Source organism: Cydia strobilella, chromosome 2, assembly GCF_947568885.1.
Source record: "Cydia strobilella chromosome 2, ilCydStro3.1, whole genome shotgun sequence".
NCBI classification, from domain to species: Eukaryota; Metazoa; Arthropoda; class Insecta; order Lepidoptera; family Tortricidae; genus Cydia; species Cydia strobilella.
In genome coordinates, this window is record NC_086042.1 from 10445913 (window position 1) to 10470598 (window position 24686).

The following is a 24686-nucleotide window of genomic DNA, read 5'->3' on the forward strand; positions in this document are numbered from 1 at the left end:
GATTAAGAAATATCCAAACTTTAATAGGGAAGATGGCTTTTCTCTACCACCAGCTTGGGATCCTGTAGTCCATCTGATAAAGGAGCAAGCGAGACATAGACTGTGAGACCTTAGTGTTGGATGATGCTGGACATTCTGATGTTTTGAAAAGATGTGTCCCGCCGAGTTTGTTGCCGGTCCCATATTGGGATACCCTCCTACAATTTAGGAGGAAATTAAATCTTCTCGGGTCCGTGGTGTAGGGTTGGAGCCGGCATAGTTTTTATCGCGTATATATATATATATATATCTTTACTTGAAAAATAATTATAGTGTATAACTAGCCTTATGAACCAATTTTGCATGTACAACCAGCCTTAAAGTTTGTAGTCTATCATTGTTCATTATTTTAGTATGTGGGTATTTTTGCACTTTGTAATTTTTCCTCAGTCACCCGTTGACCACGAACGCTGTAAAGAGTTCGAAACGTCGGGATGTATTATAAATTCAATATACGCGATATAATCCGTTTTCATAGTTTTATTTCATGAGTAACTATCGCGGTAACCGAAGACAATATTAATTATTTAACCAATTTTTGGAACACAAAAATATTATATACCCAACCACAAAAAAATTGTGTGGAAACTTGTAAGCTTCTGAGCCCTATTTCTAGAAAAAGCTTCGTTTTGGGACATGGTGTCGTATACTTTTTTAGTGTGGAATTTAATAAGCTTTCGTTTCGCCATATAGAATATTCACATTAAACCCAGATATTCCGAGAAAAAAAGAAAAACCAAAAAAGATTACTTTTCAAGATGGCGTTTGATCCCCGTGGTTCCCGAAGCTCAAATGTTGAGACCCGCAAACAGGGATTCCTGAAATTGTAGGTGTCAAATTTGATTATTGTCACTATTGTTTAACCCTATTTAAGACCTAAAATCTGTTTTTGCAATCACATTTTTTAGTCCTAAACATTTTTCCTCCGTTTATTTCAGTACATTTGTATTGAATAGCACAGGTGTACCAATTAGTGACCTACTGTTGTAACTTTTATTGAAATCTCCTCAATAGTTTAGGCACTACAAGGAAAAATTATGATTTTACTGTCAGCTCAGCATCCTTTCAAGTCGGCTGTATTTATTTTTCTTTAATAAAGACATTTACACTAGGGGTACAGATGTCTTCGATAATTAAGACATTGGTAATACTTGCACATTTTTATGTTAAGGTTGACTTCACTAAAGATTTAAATTGATTATCTGGATTGCGCAAATAATTGACTTTGATATTGAGAACAGTCGAAGTGTTGTTTTTGCGGCAATGCCGGCAATTAATTAAAACAATGTGTCCGTGGACGCCGCCCACTTAGACGAACAAACCTTGATCCCGATAGTGCCAAACCGAGATTTTAGACCATTTAATTGCTGACCCGTCAAGAATAAATAAATTGTGTTTGTACAAAATATCTAATAGAGCAGTAACTAATACGTAAATGTCGTTTGTTTTTGGTTACAGCAGAAGGTCTTGCCCTTCAAACGGACCCATAAAATAATTTGCTACTATATGAGGTAAACATAAACACATATTTATAGTTGAAGGGTACACGGAAAGAACATGTCTAGTCACTTTGTTCGGAAAATGAGATTTACATCTCGAAATGTTTAGATCTTAATGAACTACTAGTTATATATTTTGCTACCACTGTATAATATATGTAACACAACTTTTTTTAGTTATAAAAGACCTGGTCACGGAATTGCCATACATTTTGACATGGTTCCAAATTTTAAAACCGCGATTACTCAAGTACCCTTCAGTTAAGTTTGGTTTTTCACAGCGTCCTCTTTTGACTTAAGTAGGTATTAATATTAGTCCTTTTGAACACGCAAACAAATCACAAATAACACACAACGTTTAGTATCGTTTTGATTGTGTCTATACGATAATATCAATGCCGTAGAATGGTGCAGTAATATAACGGCCCGTTTGCAGCACAATCGGTGATAGGAAATAACCTAAGTGACAACCGGTAAAGTTGGCCCATTTTGGCATAAAGCATTTTGACGACCGATATTTCTCATATTCCTGATATTTTTATAGACTAGCTCTCCTAGTTTATTTACATAAAAAATCTAACACTTTTGAAGTTAACTTAAATATATCCATAAATTGAGTTGCTTAACTTCAAACTCGGATTAATTCATTCGACCCTCTTAGGAAATATCTATACTGTTACTTTTTCTAATGCCAAAATCGCAAAATCTGGCAGTTGGATTCATCCGAGATTTATGTTAAGCGACTCAATTATGATCCACATGTGGCTGTTCAGTTAATTATCTTTTCTTTGTTACTAAATAAAATAAGTACTTACCTATATTATTTTCAATTGAGTACGTTTAGTAAGAAATGGTACCGCAAAATTAACATCATTGATTATATTGGAACTCATTCAAAGATTCAAATAATTAATTTGCATAGAACACAGTTATGAGAAGTTATTCATAAACTTATATGTTTTGATAGGTACATACATACCCAGTAAAAGTTGTAAGATTTGTAAGATAAATTATAAAAGGCATTACTTATACCAAAAAGTTGGGACCCAATACACGTGTATTTTTATCTGCAATAAAACTTTAACAATTATAATTTGCAGAAATCTCATCAAGGGAAGCAAAATTGTAACTTATCACTGGTTATCAGGTTATCACACCATTTGAGTGATATAATAATTGTAAGGTCATAAAACACAATTGCCTCTCGAAGGCTCTCGCCTGACCGCGGCGGCAACAATGGTCGTATATCACAAACAACTTTCCGCTTTGTTCTTGCTCTAATAAAATAGTCAATAAATCTGTTTACTTAAGAATTTGGTACCGACACGCTCTTATAGCGCCGGAATAATACCAACAGTCCGCAAAATCATAGTTATTTCCTCTCACCCTATAAATTAATGTTTGCGGTGGAAATAAACTGAGAAAAATATTCTAGTTGCTATGCTGCTAGTCCGGTGGCCGGTTTTTTTTGATAAATTTTTGTACCACTTTATTTGCAATTTGCACACAATTTGCCAAGTTAAGCCGCGGCCGACTAAGAGCAGTTGAAGCTACTAAAAGTCAGCTACCCCCACAGAGTGGGTTTTTTCTATTTTTAAATCAGGTGATTTTCATGGAGCCGGCCACCGGACTATTTACACGTTTACTTGACGGATTATTTAGAGTAAAATCTTATCAAAGTACAAATGTTATTAAACAACTGCACTATTTTAGATGTTTTTCAATGTCTCTTTTAGATAAGTAACCCAAATATTTAAGGTTATCAAAGACAAAAGAAAATGTTCGTATCAACGTTAGCAACACTGGCTATCTTATTTGTAAGGATGATTATTTATTAATAGCTTGTATTTTGATAATTCTTACTTTTATTTATGATTAGCTTATAAAAGAGTATCAGCTGACTTATCTGTCACTGGTTCCAGGCATCTTGAATTGTTATAAAAAGGCGGGTATACAGTGACAAGGAGCCAGTTCGAGTACGGACAAGTTATAGGGAAGACGTCTTGGAATATTAACTGTAAATTGGTTGTTATTATGTTTGTAGCAAACGAATAAAGTTAAAATATTGGTACAAGTATTCGTTTTCATCATCAACCCGGTGGTAATCTCACATATCAGAAGTGGGATCCAACGAAAATCGATAGAATTTTTGCCACGCCCCACGAACGTAAGGATTTCTTTTCTTTTTCTTTTGTATCAGTGAGTAAACTTTATTTACCGAAAAGTATATTAAATTATGGTAAGTCAGTCATATTTATATACAGCCTTGTGACAGACAGACAGACAGACGGGCAGAGGAGTCTTAGTAATAGGGTCCCGTTTTTACGCTTTAGGCACGGAACCCGGAAAAGGTGAAATACCAGAAGGGTAACTTAAAAGACTATAAAAGGGTAAGGACTATAAAAAGTTCAAATAATTTCGTTTGTACGAAACTTTTAGTTAGGAGTTCTTATATTATCCAAATTACGAAAACCTACCTATTTAGAAATGCTAGGCTACTTGGACGTCTAAGCTGTAAATGTAAGAAGTATATTATAAGCACTGCGTGCCTCAAACTCATCAAAGTACGCCTTTTCTCCATAAGAAATAAAAGCTGGAATGTTGAATATATTATGTACTTAGGTTCTTGTATTTGTAAAAAAAATTGCTTTGCTCGGAAAACATAAAAACTCAACAATGCGCGTTTTCCCAGAGATAAGACCCAGCTAGATCGATTTGTCGCCCCCGAAAACCCCCATATAGCAAACTTCATCGAAATCGTTAGTGCCGTTTCCACGCCGTTTCTGAGATCCCCGAAATATATATAGATATATTTCGCAATAGTTTATATAGTCACAACGTTAAGCAGATATCAGACAGATGTTATATAGGAAACATGTTGTTGCTTAAGTTCTTAACTAGGTAAAAAGGTTCATTAAACGGATCCCCAAAAAGGCTTCTGATTTCAAAGTTATCTTTGACTTTTTTACCAGCGGCCTTTTTTTATTAAATTCCGCCCTAACTTTACTTGCCTCTCAATAAGAGACAGAATGAAAGTTTCCTTCGTTTCCTGTAAAATTTTCCTGAAATTTCTGAGAACTTTTTTACATTTTAGAAATTTTCTGCAACTTGCAAAACTGTATATGGGACTGTATGTACCTGTTTGATGCAAACTGTAAAATTTTACTATCAAATTTGTTTCTTAGAATTGATGAGTAGAATATTAGTTGAAGAAATAGAGGGATAACCGGTAAATTTAACTGTTATCATTTAAGACTTCGTTGTATTATAAGGTGATTATTGTTATTTTATTAGAAACTAAATCACATCTGGTACTCTCATACGATACCTGTAGATAGATAAGCGTGTAGTTAGCTATATCTGTGGGAATTTAACTGCATTCACTTGTGACTAAATAGAGAACACATTTTTTAAAGCCGTACTAAGGTACTGGCAGCGAGACGGAATCGGCACAACATTCTGCCAGACTAGTTTATCTTTACCCCGAATCAGTGTCCCAATAATATGCTAATTTGCAACATCGTTTTACTTTTATGATATTGCTAGACGGGCTAACCAAGCGAACGCAAGTGCTGTACTTTTCTGTACCTATGAGCACAGTAAGACATGTTTGAAAGGCCATCTTGCTGGAATTTGGAGCAGCCCAACTAACCTAAAGGAAATATTTCCATCCAATGAAATGCAATTGTTTAAGAACATTGTTGGTCGTAACTTTGCTCAAACTCAAACTATCTTAAACCCTAACACGTAACTTTAATTGTGTGCACCAACCCATATTGTTCATGCACTCCATACCCTTTACATCCACTTTCGTAAACGTTAATTATTACTAGCGCCCTCGCTGATTTGCCGAGATTAGTGCCGACATGCGATTTGTGGCTGCATTTGACGTTCGCTCGTGCAGTTGCATAAACTAAATTAGTTTAATTTGTCTTACATACACTCCCGGTCAAAAGTTGGAAACAAGGTAATATTTCAATAGAAGTGTGATTTTTTTAAGCGATGTAAAAGATACTAGGTACTTATTGACAATTTAAAAACTAAATGGTAAAACTAATAATAGAACATTTAAATGTATAGGTACATTACTTACTCAAATTCTGACTATGATAATTGCCAGTACAACATTTTGTAAGGCAATTAATTAAGAGGGTATAATTATGTTACTTTTTCCTATTTTTTTTCTTATTGACAATACATATTTTAGGATGTTTTGATATTAAAAGTATTTAAAACCTCAAATACCTGCATTACCTGTTACCTACATTAGGCAACCGCCTAATGTAGGTAAGTTTTAGGCGTCTCTCTCTCCGTCAGTCTGTCTGCATGTCTGTCTGTCCGCCTGTCACAGCCAATTTGCTCCGAAACTACTGAACCACTTGAGTTGAAATTTGGTACACTATAAATATGTCGCTGACCCAAAGACGGACGAGTAACATAAAAAAAAGTTTATTTACCAAAAATAATACAATAGTTTTATTAACCTATGACCTATGTCTTGTCGAGTCGGTTGAAACAATTCCATTTTTTTATTTATATCTTCCTACGCTGAAGTTTTGGCATTGTACACTTGGCGCCAATGAATGTAAACTTGGCGCCTGGCGGTCATTTTCAGGGAATAATAATAAAAGATATTTTGGAAACTATATCGTGTGACATATAAAAAAAACCGGCTTGTTGTTATTATCTCTATATCTTTATAATTTTAAGGTAGATAATTTTGAAGTTATGTGTTTAAGTAAGAAAAATAGAGTTGATGTGTTATTAGAGACACGGTACATTGTCAAGCGTGAGACGATCTTAAAAATGACAAAAAAACGTTGACGTAACAACCTTTGGTGCGCGAGCCTGACTTGCGCTTGGCCGGTTTTTTTTTAAAAGCTTTTTATTAACTTGCAATGTACCTATGTATGTTTGTAAGGGTTAAATCTTGCAAGTTAAATTCGACCCACTTCCCGACTTCCAATAAAGCTGAAAATTTGCACACATACAAGTACAAAATAAAACCATGACGTAAAATCACCCGACGGGTTGTTTCTACTTACTTCATATTTTTATCTTGAACCTAACAAAAAATAACAACATTAGCTTCATGCGTGCCAAATATTTTATGCTTGAAGTCAAGAGCCCTTAAAGTAAATAATACAAATTATATTAACTTAAAGATTTTACTCACGTATTTTTAGTAACTACACGCGACAAGTCTCAATTTTCAGTGCAAATTCATTTAGTGAATGAATACCTATGCACTTAATGAATTTCCACTGATATTGCGTTTAATTACTTACCGTTTGCAGGTCTTGGTACTTTAAAGATGTCTATCTAAAGTCTGTCTGCTGTCAGAGGTAGGTACTACATACTTAAATATTACTTTGCTGTTCGGCGCATTTGGCATAAATGACAAAATAAGATTACGATTGTTTAATATTGTGCAAACAGGATGGTTGGGTAATGCCGGATGAAAAATTGAGATTGATGTGGGTCGGGCTATATATTATTGGCTAGGTGCGAAGTGCGTAGTGAAGGAAATACAACCGCAACAACGCATGGCGTGGAAAAAAGGACATTGTGAGCTTTGAGGGACGACATCTTCCTACTAAAAGACATTCCTAATTTATAGCTGTCAACTATCAGATATAATTCATATAAGGTTTACTCGGCTAATTCCGAAAATCGGGATATTCCGAAAATTACTAATATCTACTAAACGCGGCTACATTATTTGCTCTGGCAACACTCCCTATGACGTTCAAGTATCTCCCTCCCCGCGTTAGAAGGCTCGGGACGCTAGCGACGAAACTACGCGTGAGGCGCATCAGATTAATGAGCGGGTGAAAAATTCCCGCTTTTTTGACATTCGGAATTAGACGACCATCGCTAACTCTGTAATTTGGGGAGTAAATGAATTGACTGCTTTTGTGTTTAAGAGATTATCGTTTTTTAGCCATTTTAAATGGGCTCAAACTATTCTAGCTTGAATTTTATTACATTTTCAGATTTACCCGAAGTGGGGAATTCCATGTCACAAAGTGTTCCGGAATTACCCGACCTTGTTTTCTCAAAGTGACAGCCAGTGGTTCTCAAACAATCAAAATTAACTTTTATTTTTCACACGCTATTTTTTTTTCTCTCATAGTAAATTCTGCTCCACATGTATGGAAAAAGTTTTCTTTAATATGTGGATTTTTAGTAAGTAGGTACATTATCATAAGTCGACCCCTAGGAAACTATTGATACTGGATAGAAATGAAATCGATTGGCTTAAAAAAATAAAAGTTTTCATTTTCATACATATTGTATGGGAATGTTTTCCTCGATTCGTGGCATTTCAAGCCGGATTTTTTTTTGTCCTCTGCAAGTGTCATTAAAGTTTGAGTACCACAGATTCCTGATCGGGTAATTCCGAAATAAAAGCTTGACACACACATGAATAAGTACTCCTATTAGCCTAATCGAGTAAAAAGAGCAGGGAGGGTAATTTTAATCAAAAGAGTAATATGTACCTTATGCGACATACACATTAAACTCGTTTTCAAGTGTATTCGGATTTACCCGAACCAATTCGGAATTGCACGTTCGCAACGAAAAAAAAAACAACTAGATTTGAAACGCTTGTATTTTAAAAATCTTACATTATTTATGAAACATTCTGTAATCGATTGTTAGGCTAAACCATCTAGTAAGTAAATTACTCACTATTTCCGTCTAAAAACTTTGCTATACTGATTGGTTCATGGAGACATATACACCTTATCAACTAGTGCAAAAATCATTCGGAATTACCCTAGTGCACATACCTAGTATGTCTCACACCCAACAGGGCGGCACTAAACTCAAACATAACCACAGAATAAGTTGTATTGACATAACTGTGTCGACTTTTGAAGTGGCTCGCGAGCAAAAATTTTTGTCTTTGGTAGTATGCAAAAATAGACACCACAGCCCACTTAAGACTTAATTCACGGACAGATATGAACCGCGAATCAATTTAAAGTCGATAACTGCAAATTTTCAATCTGTTTGTCGCACGACAGTATAATATGTAATAAATATACAATAAATCGCGACCTACGAAAAATGTGCACATCGGCTCCACATTATAATTAAGTATGTCTCAATAGTACCCACACATTGAACTATTATTACTAACGTATAGAACCGGAACAGAGATTTAGTATTTTGCGCCATGATTTGCTGCCGATTTGGCATCAAACCGTAGAAGCGGAGCGTGAATCTCACGACTTAAACGCGTAAGCGCCATGAATTTTGTCGTCTCTATATAGTAATAATAACTCAGTGTACCCATATGAACCATTTCAAATTTTCCTATGCTAACGTTATAAATGGGAGGATTAAGAATAACATCTGTAAGTATAAAACCAAGCTAGCCTCTTAGTTATACAAATATTTAGTAAGTACGGGCGAATTCTACGTAGTCGAGCTCATTAATACTAACGTATGATGTCGTTCAACTTTGTGACCAAGTAGATAGCATATCAATTAGTAAAGTTATTGCCACAGCCACACAGCAGTTACCTATTGCCGGGAGACCGGTGTCACATCACGTGTATGAAAATTAGATTGAAGCTAGACTTACCGGTAATACATATCCCATGCTTGCTTACGTAATATTGCGGTTTATCTAAAGATTTTATATATATTTTTCTTTTACTCGCCCTCAGTATAATAATATACATTGATATATGTACTGACTTTGAAAAACCATAGCAACAGGTTACTGTGCATAGAAATTGTAAACATTTGTTTTCATTACTCGTGAGTGACATGCATCGTAAACATAATCATCATACTTAAACCAACAATAATAATAGTAGCAATTCAACTGAAGTGGGTAGGAAATTAAGTTTTAATTAGTATACCATGTAATATTTTAGACACTTTGTCAAACTAGACCTTGAGAAAATATTCCTTTCATCCATCAAATAATCAGTCAAAATCAAAAGTCACATACGTAAAACCACGGCGTAAAACCTGCTTCCTGAAATCACTTCCGTGAAAATATCGATTAACCTAACGTGTACGGTTTGGTTTGATTAATGTTTTAGAGTCGGCTCGGTGTGTGTTACGCGTGGGCAGGAACCCGGAAGTGAGTTAGGTACCAACTTATATTATTCCCTATCCTTTGTTGCGTCATTGGATTAAGATTATAGAGTTAAAACAAGAAAAGTCTGCAGAGATTTTGACAGCACACGCAGTGCAGGTGTTATTTTAAACGTCAAACTTCTATGAAATTATGACGTATAAAATAACACTGGCACTGCGTGTGCTGTCAAAATCTCTGCAGACTTTTCTTGGTCTAACTCGGGGTTATTCGTCGACCGCCATATTGGTAACATGCCTCGTGATTCATTTCTTGTTTTTGCTCATTAGTATTGTTTCAAGTGTAATATTGATAGCGTATTATGCAGGAAATTAATCATCATTCGCTTGCCCTTGCCCCATTCACTTGGGGTCGGCGCAGCATGTGTTTTTCTTCCATACCTCTCTGTCACCCGTCATCTCATCATTCACTTGCGTTATTTTCATATCATCTTTCACACAGACCATCCACCTTTTCCTCGATTTTCCTCTCCTCGTACCTCCCTCCACATTCATTCTTAATACCTTTCCCGTCACATGACTTTCATCCCTCCGCATCACATGCCCGTACCACGCTAGGCGATTTGCCCTTACTTTTTCTGTTATGGGTGCAACTTTCAGGCTTCCTCTTATATACTCATTCCTTATCCTATCCATTCTCGTCACGCCACACATCCACCTTAACATTCTCATCTCCGCTACATGCAATCTCTTTTCATCCGTCACCTTTAGGGCCCAACACTCTGATCCATACATGACGACCGGTCTTATGATCGTTTTATAAATTCAAATATTCCAAAAGTGAACCACGTGGCGAGTGGTTCAAGAAAGGAATCTTGAGCGTTGCGAGAGATTCAAGGCAAGAGGGCTACGCAAATTTTGCCACCGAGTGAAACTCATAATTTTCACCACACCGACTACCGAAAATACTAACAGAAAAATATCAAACAAAACCAAAGCAAATCGATTCAAAATGAATGTGATTAAATATTTATCATTCAAAACATTAAAACATTAAACCATCAAAATCATCACTTAAAAGTCGGCGACTTAAGAGCACGAGAGGTTAAACAACAACTTTGCCCCCTTGTGAAATAAATAATTATTATTTACTAGGCACATTTAGTTCAAAATCAGTCACGACACTACAAATACAGTACTCGTACAGTATTTTATTATTTAATTTTAATTTCATTTCATTTCATTTAGTACAAATATGATGTTAGTACCTTAGTACAAATATGACTTATAAAATATGGTTAGTATTATAATCTACGCACTATACAAAGTTATAAAAGTAATAATCAAGAATTAATTGAAATTAAAAAGAAATGAAATTAAATCAAAAATAAAATATATGTATAATAACAACTTGATTGAATGAAAATAAATATTAAATTAAAATTAATAATGTTAATTAATAAAAATGTCATAAATTATGATAAAATGTCTTTTCGATCAATTTCAATTTCTGCTCTTTCCTTGATCGCCTCTCAGCTAGGTTCCTTAGGTATCAGTGTACGTATTTTACACTTTGGTTTAGGTGTATAGCACAGCAGTGGTTGAGATACACACAGTCTACACGTTCCGATATCATTTTCAGAATGCTGTTGGAACTGGCGCGGATCCGGCGCACCAGGAATGTACATCGCTTCCGCATAGTCGCGTAAAAACAGTCAACCCGCGCCTCAGCAAACATCCCTGATGCACTACAGTATCGCGAAACCCCCATCAGCACCCTGAAATACTTGAAACCTATTGAATTGTACTCGAAGATAATTGTAGCGTGTTACTGTATAGTGCGCCCATAGGCCGCTAGTATATATTACAGTACGCCCTGAAAAAAGTGACCTTGACCTGATTAGAGCATTTAGCGAACCTACGGGCGATCATATTAGCTCTAATAGACAATGCTCTTCGTTCGCGTTCAATGTCTGTATCGTCCTTAAGGTCAGATGTTACAATATGTCCGAGATATTTAAATTGTGATACCACAGAGAGAATACCTCCCCGTTTAGTTTTATAGGTGGGATATCACATGGGCATTTGTTCCTAACCTTAAAGACCATACATTCTTTTTTTTAACGTTGTATTTTAGACCATGACTATTAGCATACTGTTCACAATTATGTAGTTCCATTTTATAACCATGCTTAACAACTTTACAGTGGAATATAAATGAATCTTTAAAGTTTCCCTTCAACAATTTGTGCTTTCTGAGTTAGTTACTACAAAATATGTTTTTTGGCAGTGTTTGTTCCGAGTTACTAAGCCATTGTACCACACTGAACTGCATTCATTGCTGATCAATTGTGATCACCTATTACTACAATTCTCCGTGTCGTTTAGCTACTTCAAATGAAATCTAACCTAATTCAAATAATAAAGTTTCAATGCTGCGCTAAAGTTAGCACAATTTTATACATACATATGTGTATCTTAGTTGGCCAACAACAACATTGTCCTACTTGGTGCTCTCGATCAGATAGTGTTGATTGCATGTGTCAGAAGGTTTGCTAATGTCCGGGAAAACGATAGTTATTTGGCTATGTCAGAGATGTCAGGCATTAGTCCTAATTATTGTTTTAGAGGTTTCATTCGGATGGGGACTACAGCTGCATTACTGTTGCAACGTTACTGCTGCAGTAATAGTATGAATTATCTTAGATGATTTTTTCGGGCTCGGGCCCTAATCTTTTAAACAAAGGGTATTGTTTCCTTTATGCAGTAGTTTCATTGCTTACTGCTAATAGCCCCGGCATAAGTAACGGGAACAAGCCCGTTTAAAAACCAAAACCGTTCTATTTATATGGTTCAAATTCATAAAACAGCCCATTCGGAGATAACACGTTTTGTTATCTCCAAAGAAAAGCCAGCCTGATTGTTCTCTAAATGAGCTGTCTCATAAATTTGAACGTTAATAAACGGTGCTTTTTAAACAACACACACTTTTGTTTAACAAATTAGGGGCCGAGCCCGAAAAAATCATCTGAGAAAATTCATACTATATGAGGCGGGCGATGTCATTGACAATTTTCTTGGTTAAATAAATGACAAATTGAACTTTCTAATTGCGATGGAAATGCGGCTACCATTTCAACACAAAAGTCGTAAACTTGTAACTATTTAGGTTAAGTATCAATTTAATACTTAGATTAAACAAAGATCGACGTGGACATGGTGATTTGACCATTTTTGTACCATATTGTGTGAAATAAACATTTGTATTTGTATTCTGTGGTCTTCATATTATAGAATAAGAACAGATTTCAAAAGATATTCGTAAATTCACCTGTTCACAGAGCTGGTAATCAATGACACGAACGTTATTGTAAAAATATTTGGCATTCGACGCAGGTAGGTATTGAACGCTTAACGGGGTCTATGTCCGAATGCCTGGATGCCGGCGAATTTCATTACTGGAGCTAACTAGGAATTGCAGCTAGCCGTGTTACGGGTACCTGGCGTACCTGTGTAGGGAAACGTCCCCGGTCCCCACCGGCTCATTAACGCCCGGCTTTAACCACTAAAGTTTGAATTTTACGACGGTTTCCATTTTAACCGTAGGTTTATCTTTTGTTTTATTTAACTTTGAATTCAAAGTTTAATTAAGCATTTTGAAGAGACCGGGTCCAAAAGGGAATCCTTGGTCGTCCTTCACCGAAGTTAGCAGTTTTGTCCTCGTGATAAATTATAGTTCAAACGTAAGGTACTTAATCTATTAAGTATCTAAGGGAAATTACCTATTAACATTGTATTAAATGTCAAGCCATTCTAAAGTCAAAATACATTTGCCGAAAAAACCTAGAATTAATTAAGCCAGATATCTACTTAATTCAACTGAGTTATATCTTATATAAAAAATTGTGTACCTACAAATTTCGGCGTCAAAGATAATGTCCACATTACTCCGTCGACGTCGACTGTACACACTATGTTTATTTCAATTAACTTAATGTTAACAAATGACATTTTAGTCAAAATATTCATAGATAACTTAATCGCTATAAAAGCTTTTAAAGCTTTGCCTTTTGCCTTGCCTTTTGCCTGAAAACGTACAAATATTTACATGAAAGCAAAACCTCGCGAGCCAGTTAGCCTTTAAAATGAGCAAGATAAGTGTTCTATTTAGAACATTTAAAGAACAAAACCATTTCTAGAATGTTGTGTAGCTAAAAGCTAAAATGTTACGTTGTACCTACGGTAAAGTTTAACTTTTACTAAGTTACGATCCTTTTTGTTTTAGGTACGATGGCGAGGGTCTTTGCCATAGTGCTGGCGTTATGCGGCGCTGCGCGCGGCCAGGGCTACCACGGCCACGACGTGTCCTCGGCGAACGGTCGGGTATATTACCTGCAGGACACCTCAAGTCCAGTGCAGAAATTTGACGACGCCTTAGGCACGGCCTCTGCGTTTTCTCCTTTACCAGCTAGGTTACCTGTAAACGGATTTGGGTGAGAAAACTGAAAAACAAACAACTAATATAATATTCTGCATCCATTCTCGCAGACTAAGAAACAAACAATTTGGTGTAAGTTTGTGTCAAGACATTTTTGTAAAAATAACACGGTAATTTTATCAGGTACCTACTAAGCAGTTGAACTAGAACCTATATATAAGCAACGATTAAATTGATTTGTTATCGTGTAGCCACGGAACAACATCAAACATTTATTCAGCAAATAGGCCACATGGGCACTTTTACATGTAACTTTTTACAAGCAATAAAATTAACCAAAAATTACAAATATGGAACCAATGAAATATTAGATACCTTGTACAACAAACACGTTATAACATTGGCTGCCACTATTGACACGCTCAGTACACAAGGTGACCGCCTCTCACAAAACTGTAAATAATTTATATTTTGACATGTTGACTAATCACAGGAATGGGATATTCTTAAACCTAAAATGTGTACAGTATCCACATAGATATAACTTTGCTGTATAAAGTGTGTATGTGCACATACTTAATATAGAATGCGATTCGATGCTGCAGATTGTTCTAAAAATGGAGCTATATTAGGTTAAGATTTTTGACTGTGACATCGCAATATTTTTAAAGGGTTTATAAGTAGGTACATTTCTATTTTTATGACCGTTTAAATGCGCTCCTAAGCGTAGTAAAACTTAACGGCTGGTGTGTTATGACCATTTTCAAAAATGTGAGCACACGGGTCTGGTCGTTAGGTCACAAGCATAAAGTCTTCAATAAAGTAGTAAGCTGCTCCAGTATCGTAATGTTGAACGTCGCCGCACTCAGTTTACAACTACAAACTAAAGTTATCCTCACTAATTCCAGTTTTTTTTAATACTTACTGTTTACTGTACATATAAATAAAATTAAGTGACACATTTGCACCGAATGTTAAAAGAATTACCGACGAAATGTATTTTAACATTCCTTAAACGTTGTGAAGGACCAACGCCACCCGCCACGTTGTGGACACAATTCTTTTGGTGCAGCGATTTTTCTGGCTAAAATAAGTTACAGACCGGATAAATACATTCAACTAGGAAATCTTGTGTTTATCCACCATCAGAAAAACTTTGCAAACAATAAGCGCTTATTAATTTACCTAGCTGTCTTATGCTGATATTTGACTAGCCTATTTTAAAATAAAGTTTAGAGTTTTGTTTAAGTATCAGGAAAATCGATTATCCAGTCCCATTATCTAATCATTATTTTTTCATTAAAAATTTCAAAAAAATTAATTGTGTCTGCAACAGGTTTAATGTTGTACCTAAATATAACATTGCACTTTCCTTTAACTGGGTATTGCATGTGCTGTGTTGTTTACTCCCTTCTGTCTACAGCGGACCAGCCTCACCGGGACATCAGGCCGGCAGTCCACTAAGCAGGTTAATAATCCCTTTTTGTACTTTTGTGATTAACTCTTATTGTACTAAAATTAAACTACCGTTGCAGGATGTTTCCTATAAATAATTGAAACTTCACCGTGCAACAACTTATTTAACTAAGATGTTTATGATTTCTCGACCCATTTTATTTCTCGGGTTTCGAGAATTTTCAAGCGCAAATTATCGAGTTGTCTCTAGTCTTTTTGTATAATCAGTAAAATGTTAGTAAAATAAAGAAACTAAATATTCTTATTGCACCATTATGATTAAAAATATGTACAGTCAGCTGCAGAGAAAAGGTACCCCACGTCCATACTAATTTACAGAACTTTGTACCTGTACCTAACAAAAATGAATTTCTTCTTTCAAACAAACAAAAAATAAAATTTTACAAGCAAACAGCAATAATAATGGGAAGGACAAATTGGGGCCCCAAGTAAACATAAAGAGTCAGTGCTAAGACTGCTAAGCTCTGAAAGGTCGTGAAGTAAAGCCGAAAAGAACGAGAAAGAAGGTATTAAATTCCAGCCCCAACATTTTAAGTCCTTAATTATAATTGAATTATTAAATCAAACTATTTTTAAACGTTACCCCTAAACCTAAACTTAAGAATCAAAACGTTAAAAACTTGTTATATGTACTAAAATCATATTTCTAGTATTTTAATCATTATTTGTATTTATCATTTAGATCATTCCAAACAAGTTTCTGATTTCTTATCCCAAGCCTTGACTTAAACAATTTAAATGGGTTAAATTTAAATATGACGAATAACTAATGCAATTACAACAATAATCAAAAACCAAACGAAAAAACGTTTTGACGTCAATGACACAAAAAGCATTGAAGTATTATAGTGTACCTATTAATTATAAAATTTCCCCATATTTATACGTGCATAAAGGCACTTTATTAATATTGATTGAGATATATTTTTTTACAATCGAAATCAGCTTAAGGTAGGAGTAAGATTTTTTGAAAAGTTATTTTTGTATTAAAAAAGAATATCAAAGCAAAGCCGGTTTCTTATTTTGGGTACCATGTTTCCAGCCAGTCAGAAAACACCCTTACTTTTTGGCTTTACTGTCAGAAGGACTTTTAACAGTCTCCCAAGATTGGTTGTTCGTTTCCTCGTAGATTCATGAATGTTACATTCTAAACCGCGGGCGAAGTTGTTAGGCGAAAAAGCGTGCTTTGCTTCAGTTCGCATTGCGAGAATTCTACAGTTCCGGTCATTATTTTCTCGTCTCGAAAGAAGCCAAAATTCTCGAGTTGTCTCGAGTTCTAGAAATCTCGAGCAGAAACCCTACTAAGATCCCTCGGGCAAAAAAATCACGTTTGTTGTATGGGAGCCCCTAGTGATGTAATGAAATATCATGAAATTTCAACTATCTAGCTATGACGGTTCATGAGATACAGCCTGGTGACAGACGGACAGACAGACAGACACCGGAGTCTTAGTAATAGGGTCCCGTTTTTGCCCTTTGGGTACGGAACCCTAAAATTGTTTTATTTTCTTCTAACTACAAGCAGGAGACCAAACGTTTTCAATTTCAATTGGTCAACACCTTGGTCAATTATGTGCCTACTTGTCTCAATCATTATATTTATAAATAGTTCAATTAAATTTATTCGCACAAGGAAGTCATAAATAGGCCAATAGTCATAATTCGCCATTTCAAACAATCAAATAAGTTTACCAGAAATTTTGTAATTTGATCAATGAAATTACAACTTTTAAATGCTCAAGTATACTTTAAAATTGCGAGGGCGTCCTTCACTTTGCAAAGCTTCGCTACTCGTACCTCGTACTTACTTTACAATTGAGTTTGCTCTAGTTCAGCGGTTCCTAACCTGGGGGTAAAACTGGCATTTTACGGGGGTACCTATCTATATCTACAAGTAAAGATGAGTAAGTACATACAAATTATGTATTTTTATTAATAAGTTTTTGTTGTGCAGTTTCAACAATCCGCCGCCTCCTTTGGGAAACGGCGTGGATATCTCAGGGTTGACATGCGGGCTCGCGCCGCCGTTCTGTGGAAGGTCTCGATACCGAAGCATCGACGGTTCCTGCAATAACCTCCAGCGGCCCGTGTGGGGCATGCCGCAGACGCCCTATGGACGATTATTACCTTTCAATTACGCTGACGGTAAGTAAAAACAGAGAGATATATTATATATGAATTGTATAATCAAACAGCAAGCCATAATTGCCACTTTACGGATAAAATCATCTGAGTTGCTAATAATTTCAATCCAAATTACACGTAAATACAAACTCGTAAATGTATCGTTCAAGTTTACTATGAGAAATAAATTACATTCTCTATACCTACTTTGCATATATGTATATCTAAATTTAAATCGTAAAATAATTTACAATGCATACATTAGCAATATGGTTAGTTTGATGCACTTTGTAGGTACCTAAATGGCGATTTATTCCTGACGGGATTGTGAACTGTCTACAAACCTTTACGATAATCAACTTAGCACTAATAGTGAATTGGTTGCTAATGGTAATATGTTATGTTTAAAGAAAAATATTGTTTTATACTATGTGTTGTAAATCAGTCTAAGAATAGATTATATTCTTATACCTACAACATTTTTGTCACTTTTTCTATCGAATTTGGATGTTTTAGTCGAACTCACTTATTTTCACCCGAAACGTACACATTTAAAATATTAACGTTAAAATTTACGTTAATTTGCATTCGATCTGATCTGAATATTGGGAAATCGTACCTTTTTATTTTTGATTGAATTGTATCTTTTTGTCGTACATTTAATTAAATTATTTTTGTAAGATTGAATCTACCTGTATATATAAATGAGTGTGTGCTGACGACTGACCGGACTGACTCATCAACTCAGATCCGAAATTGCAAAGCTAGAAAGTTGAAATTTGCACATAATGTTGGTGATTTGCAGGTGGTTGAACTTTTGTATCGAGAATTTCTTTAAAAAATGCCTCTTTTTCATTCTGAATTTTATGTTTTGTTTTTCTTATCTTTCTTAGAATCACGAGATCTTTCTTTATTTAAGATAGGGAATAAAATGTCTTAAAGATTTTTTATCCTATTGTTTTAAACCATAATTCCATATAGTATGTCGGTGGCACAAAGGAAAGTTTCCAAATGTAAGTAGTAAGTAGGTATGGAATTATATGATCACTTTTTTCTGGATTTTTCTTTTAAGATTCACGAAAATTTTCACTAATGAAAAAAAGTGTTGTTTTTTTAGAATTGCTTACATGGTGTACCCGGAAAAAAGTTATATAGAAATTTAGTTTTTCATTTTTCTCAAGATTATTATAATCTACCGCTAGAAAGACATGCAATAGCACTCAACTTTTTATTTATTTGATAAAAGACAAAAATAGAAGCGTGACAGGGATCAGAACAAGACAGCGAAAATAATTTTGACCCAGGTACACATAATACCTACACACCTACGTAGCCACCTCAATTATTGATAGTGGGTACCTATTTAATTGGCTACATTAGTTATCAGTTGATTTTAAAGAAACGGGAGTAATAGTGATACCTACTACTAGCTTACCAAAACAATAAACCACCTTTATTGAAACAACTACTTTTCTTGATAGTATTATGAAAATGTGCTTATGAGTGGTGTAAGAAACTACGCGTACGCAAAATTGCTGGTTTTCTTAATGAAGAACAACTCTCAAGTGAAATAGGTCAAGAGTAGTGTGTAGGAATTTTACCTTAGCAAACCTTTATTAAACGGGTTCGTATACTATAGGTAGCTTTAATGAGAAAGCCGTGCATACACGCTTGTTACCCCCATGTATGTCTTTTGTTCTACCGCGTGTTTGCTGCATACGAATATTAAACCTTTGACGTTTTGACGACCTGTCTGAAGCCGATGGTCCCGGGTTCCAATCCTGGTAAGGGCATTTATTTGTGTGATGAGCACAGATATTTGTTCCTGTGTCATGTGGGTGTTTTCTATGTATTTTTATATATTAAATATATGGTTGTCTAAGTACCCACAACACAGGCCTTATTGAGCTTACTGCGGGACTTAGTCTATTTGTGTCATAATGTTCCATAATATTTTTATTTTTTTAATAATATTTATTTTTATTAAAATGCGGACTATTATAATCGCTTTATTAAACGAGTATGATGCACTCCTTGTAGTTAAATTGTAAAAAAAAACTAAGTATGTATTGAATTTATTAATTTGTAAATAGGTGTAAGCGCTTGGCCAGTGTCTTCGACGGGGCAGCAATTGCCAAACCCGCGCACAATCAGCCTGGCACTGTTCCCTGACAAGAACCTCGTAGACCCAGTATGGAACCTGAATGCCCAGCAGTGGGGCCAGATCATCACGCACGACATGTCGCTCACGGCTGGAGTTACTCAGACTCGTAAGTATTTCTGGGTGTCCTAAGTACACTATCTGGTTCTAATGAGCTAACATTTATCTGTTCTACAAGGTAAAGTTCTCCAGAAGGATTCTTTTATAGTCGTTCGTTCGGTATGAACGCAAACGAAACGCTCTCTGTATGAATAATATGCTTCTACATAGTAAGTAAGTTCTCTTGTTTCAAAATGTTATATACAAAATAATGAGGATCGGAATAAATTTGTTCCGTAATAGCAGTTCATTAACTTTGTATTGACAAAATAAATCCTCCAGCTTTTTGAAGCTTTTAATAATACTGGATTTAACTATGTTAAGTTTTATAATGTAAAAATAATAATTGATAACAAGCGGCTAAGTAATAATGAAATGATTTCTATAGATGTAATTAACTCTCGCTAATAACCTCGTGGATGAAACAAAGAAAACATTATTTAATGGTTTTTACAATTTTATCCTCACAAGCTACCTGCGTCAAACAAGGGCCACCTTAATTCAAATATAAATATTTTGTAAAAATGAAGGGCAAGAATAAAACATAGGTTATTATAGTACTTACTTAATATTCACTTTATTGACATGTAAATTTATTTGGGTTTCTTGTTAAATTTACTTGAATAATAAGGCTTTTTTTAAACTCCATTTCTGGCCCTTATTTAAATTAGGTAGTTTAATAAGGGCCACAGCTTAATTCGAATTTTAAGTCCACAATCCACATAAACATCAAGTTTTCAAGTTCTTTATAAGTTTGATAATCGCTTGACACAAGAAAAACATAAAATATGGTAACAAAAATTGCTTTAAAATGGTACTGATTTAACACAAACACAATTTTTATATTTTCAAACTGAGCGTTTATAACTCTATAAGATTCTGTCATAACAACAAAAAAACCGGCCAAGTGCGAGTAGGCCTCGCGTTCCAAGGGTTCCGTACATTACACAATTTAAAAAATGTATTTTAAATATGTATTTATACACAATATAGTTCTTTACCTATAGATGACAGGAAAACCTATTAGAAATATGCAGTCAAGCGTGAGTCGGACTTAATTACTTAGTTTTGGATCCGACACCTACGGGTTTTGTAAAGACATTTACGTTTCACATAAAAAATACATTGTTTAAATTGTGTAATGAACGGAACCCTCGGAACGCGAGTCCGACTAGCACTTGGCCGGTTTTTGAAGTTAGGGCTACTCGCTATTTTCGATAAAATTTATGTGCAGACACTTTCGAAAGATTTAGTTACTTACTCGTACCTATATATTATTTGAAACACAAGTACTTAACTATAGGTACCTAATTTACCTAATAAGTAGGTAACAACTACTATTATGTATGATATCGAGCATATCGATCAATCAATCAATAAATCAATCGTTTACTGATAACAAGCGTTACACGTCATTTAACATTTTCTGTTTAGCACACTTTAAATACAGTTATAAATATGTCGTTATTCATGTAGAAATATGATTACAGTAGTAAGACTATCAAGTTAAATTAATAGGCATCATTACATTATAAAATATACATAACATTATGTCACAGTCATTTGGAATATATATGTTAATCTATTCGATTTATAACTTCATCTACCGGGCTTTTTCTAAAGCTTTCTCTATTAGCTCTTCTTATTATCTTAGGTACCTATATATGTCTTAGCTATATGTGGAACAGAATGACAGACTTTTATTTAAACGGGGAATTGTTTTGGCTACGTATTTTATTTATCATTTATTAATCACGTTAATATTTCGAACCGTTTTTGAGATACAGCTTGTTAAACATTACTGAAACAATCTGTATGTTTCAACCCTAGCAAGTAGATCCGCTGACTGACATGACATGTGCCACTTTAAAATGTAAATAACTTTGTAGGGTCGTCACTTAAGTATATAAAAATATTTCATTTTAATGATTTCGTTTTACTTTTTAATCCAGCTTTGCGATTATAATAACTCGATTGTAGATCACTTAGATAACACTTTCCTTTCATCTCAGTCTCTAGAAATGTTCCATCCTGTTTTGATGAAATTATGTGCATATTAATACATAATATACCTACATTCATTGAATTATTAGTGGCGGAATTAAGTCAAAGTCAAAGTCAAAATATTCTTTATTCAAATTATGGATGGTATAGAAAGGATGCCAATCTCTTATGGCAGAATTGTTGCAAAAGTGACCGCTTTCAGCTTTAAATCTGTATGTTCCTAATCTCTCCGGTGGCGCTAGGTAGGCTCTGAGACCAAAGAGTATTGTAATATATAGGAGACTCTATGACATGAACCATAGAGGTATAATAATGTAGAGATGAAATGGGGGAGGGGCAGCAAATAACCTGACCAAATTACGTAGGTTGTTTCTGGTATGTTGTCAGGAATGTTAAAACGTGTTTTTAATTTTGTCGCATTGCGTATGTTCTGTCCCTCACGGTCGCACGGGTGCACATCTATATAAAATACTAGGTGTATGGTCTAGGTACTTCAGTGTATGGTGGCGCCGCCTATTTACTGTTTTATACGGTCACTTTTTGATACATGAAGATTCATTTCCTTACCTCTACCTTCCATAATTCAAATAGGCCTAGCAACAAGCACTTTTAAATATTAGCACAGCACTTTTAATTTAAACTGTCAGAATCATATTGTGTGCTCATTTTATGAAATTAAGAATTATAATTTAGAAACATCAGCAGCAGCTGCGCTTGTACAAATTGTTAGATGGAGATTCCCTGAAAAGCGATATTATAAATGCATAAAAAAACCAAAGACACCTACGTAAATGATGGTAAATTACGAAGCGAAACTCGTCCTAAATTGACGTCGTAGGGACGTCTCCCGGCCCACGGGTTCGCGCTGTGTTTGTACCTATCGGTTCGGGAATAGGCGCCGGTTGTGATTGCAAATTAGCTGACTTCCAGTTCGTTCGCTTCTTTATTTGTTTAGGTACGTTTGTATGATTACAAATTGACTTTATTTTTATGTATATTTTAAATCATTGAAATTGAATGTTAACCCTTAAATGCATAATGATGTATATATGCATCGTATATTTGATGGTCCGTGGCTCAATATGCAGCTATCCAAAATCACATTTATTACTTTTATACAGCATGACACATCTATTTCAATTTATTAAAAAGTTATACAAAAAATCATGCATTTAAGGGTTAAAAAAGTTCAGTAGGTACATTCTTCATTGATTATGAAGCAGAAATCACAGATTCTTACCATGCAAGCGTACAAGGAGTAAATTGCTGATACATTATAATTTCCTAATTTGATTTTATTATTAGTACGTATTTCATGTACCTATTCATTTTAACCATGAAATAAAACTTTGCATGAACTTAAAACCTTTTTAAATATTTTTATTGCACAACAGATGTAAAGTACTAAATAATGTGTCATTGATCTCTGCATCTACTACTAACTACAATCGGTAGAAAAATACTGCACATTACTTATTGTTAATAAAAATAAAAATTATTGTTAATAGATTAAATGTTGTTTTAAATTAACAAAAAAATATATTTCCGAGGCCCTTAAAAAGGCCCGTTTCCAAAATGTTATCAATTTTTTTTAAATATTTTTGGGACTAAAGAGACTGTCTTTCCTTTCTTTGAAAATGGACATATTTTATTAATTATTCGATACATAAATGAATATATATTATTCATCGGTGTAAGTCTAAGCTTCCATTTGTTTGTTATAAAATTTGGCGTGTTTTCTGTATTTGCATTTGATTGGCATGTCTTTGAAAATTGATGATTAGGTATTACATGGATAAATGTTTCAGACAAGGAGCCGGTGACGTGTTGCGACGACAGCGGGCAGCTGGCGCCCGACGCGGCCACCAACCCGCAGTGCCGGCCCATCCTCATCCCGCCGGGCGACCCCGTGCACGCGCCCTACGGCACGCAGTGCATGAACTTCGTCCGGACCGCGTCCACCAGGGACAGGGGTTGCACGCCACCGGCAGCTCCCGCCGCCCCAGTAATATATTAATTTCAAAATTAATCTTTAAATTCTTTTTCATCAATGAATTCATGAACCTGGAATACTATATTCTAAATTTAAATTTCCATTAAGAAACTCCTACCTACGACTACTGTCAGGTTTCTAATTATGACAGAGGTACAAATGCGGGTGCAGATGTGTGGTTCATTGAATGTTCCTTAATGAATTCTAACTATTTCTATACCTGTGTGAGGAGTAACTAATGACAGACTGGATTAGAGCCGATCTGTTTTACAAATACCTAATACATTAAGTATATTTACTGGACTACAAAACAATCTTGCAAAACATACCTATATTGAATAACAAATACAAACCAAATATATACATTATACACGAATAACATCTCCTTTTGGTTTAACTTTGCTTTCACTTGTACCTAGGTGTGCGGTTTCTACAAACTTCGTAACTTATTTAAAATATTTAGCAAATCCGATTATAAGCGGATTTACTGTTGTTATCCCTAACGAAGCCGTATGATTTTGCCAGATTTTCATACTCAGGTTCAACCTAAATAAATACTTTTGTTTGTTGAAAAGTTGGATAGATCTAAATAGGTGTGTACACAAAATTTCACAAACCTTGAGGTTATTAATAAAATACAGAGATTAATCTCTAAATGACGTTATGTAATGTGTACTCACTAGTATGGATGCCACCTTACTCTAGTCTAATTCACATCACCGTCGAAGTGCGAAAGCTCTTGAATATATTCGACGTATTTCTCGAAATCAATCAAAATACATTTAACCGTTA

At 34.9% G+C, this 24686-nt stretch overlaps 1 protein-coding gene across 2 annotated transcripts in view; it reads left to right on the forward strand.

Annotated features, from left to right (window-relative positions):
• Window positions 1-24686, forward strand: part of LOC134751727 (peroxidase-like) — a 99851-nt gene that overhangs the window by 40863 nt on the left and 34302 nt on the right. The window contains exons 2-6 of one of the 2 annotated variants that reach the window (XM_063687173.1): window positions 13885-14092; window positions 15461-15505; window positions 17468-17658; window positions 19731-19907; window positions 23710-23906. In XM_063687173.1, coding sequence (XP_063543243.1) covers window positions 13890-14092; window positions 15461-15505; window positions 17468-17658; window positions 19731-19907; window positions 23710-23906 — 813 coding nt within the window. In that variant the 5' untranslated portion in view covers window positions 13885-13889. The remainder of the gene's footprint in view (window positions 1-13884; window positions 14093-15460; window positions 15506-17467; window positions 17659-19730; window positions 19908-23709; window positions 23907-24686) is intronic. The other variant, XM_063687181.1, reaches the window with a different exon arrangement.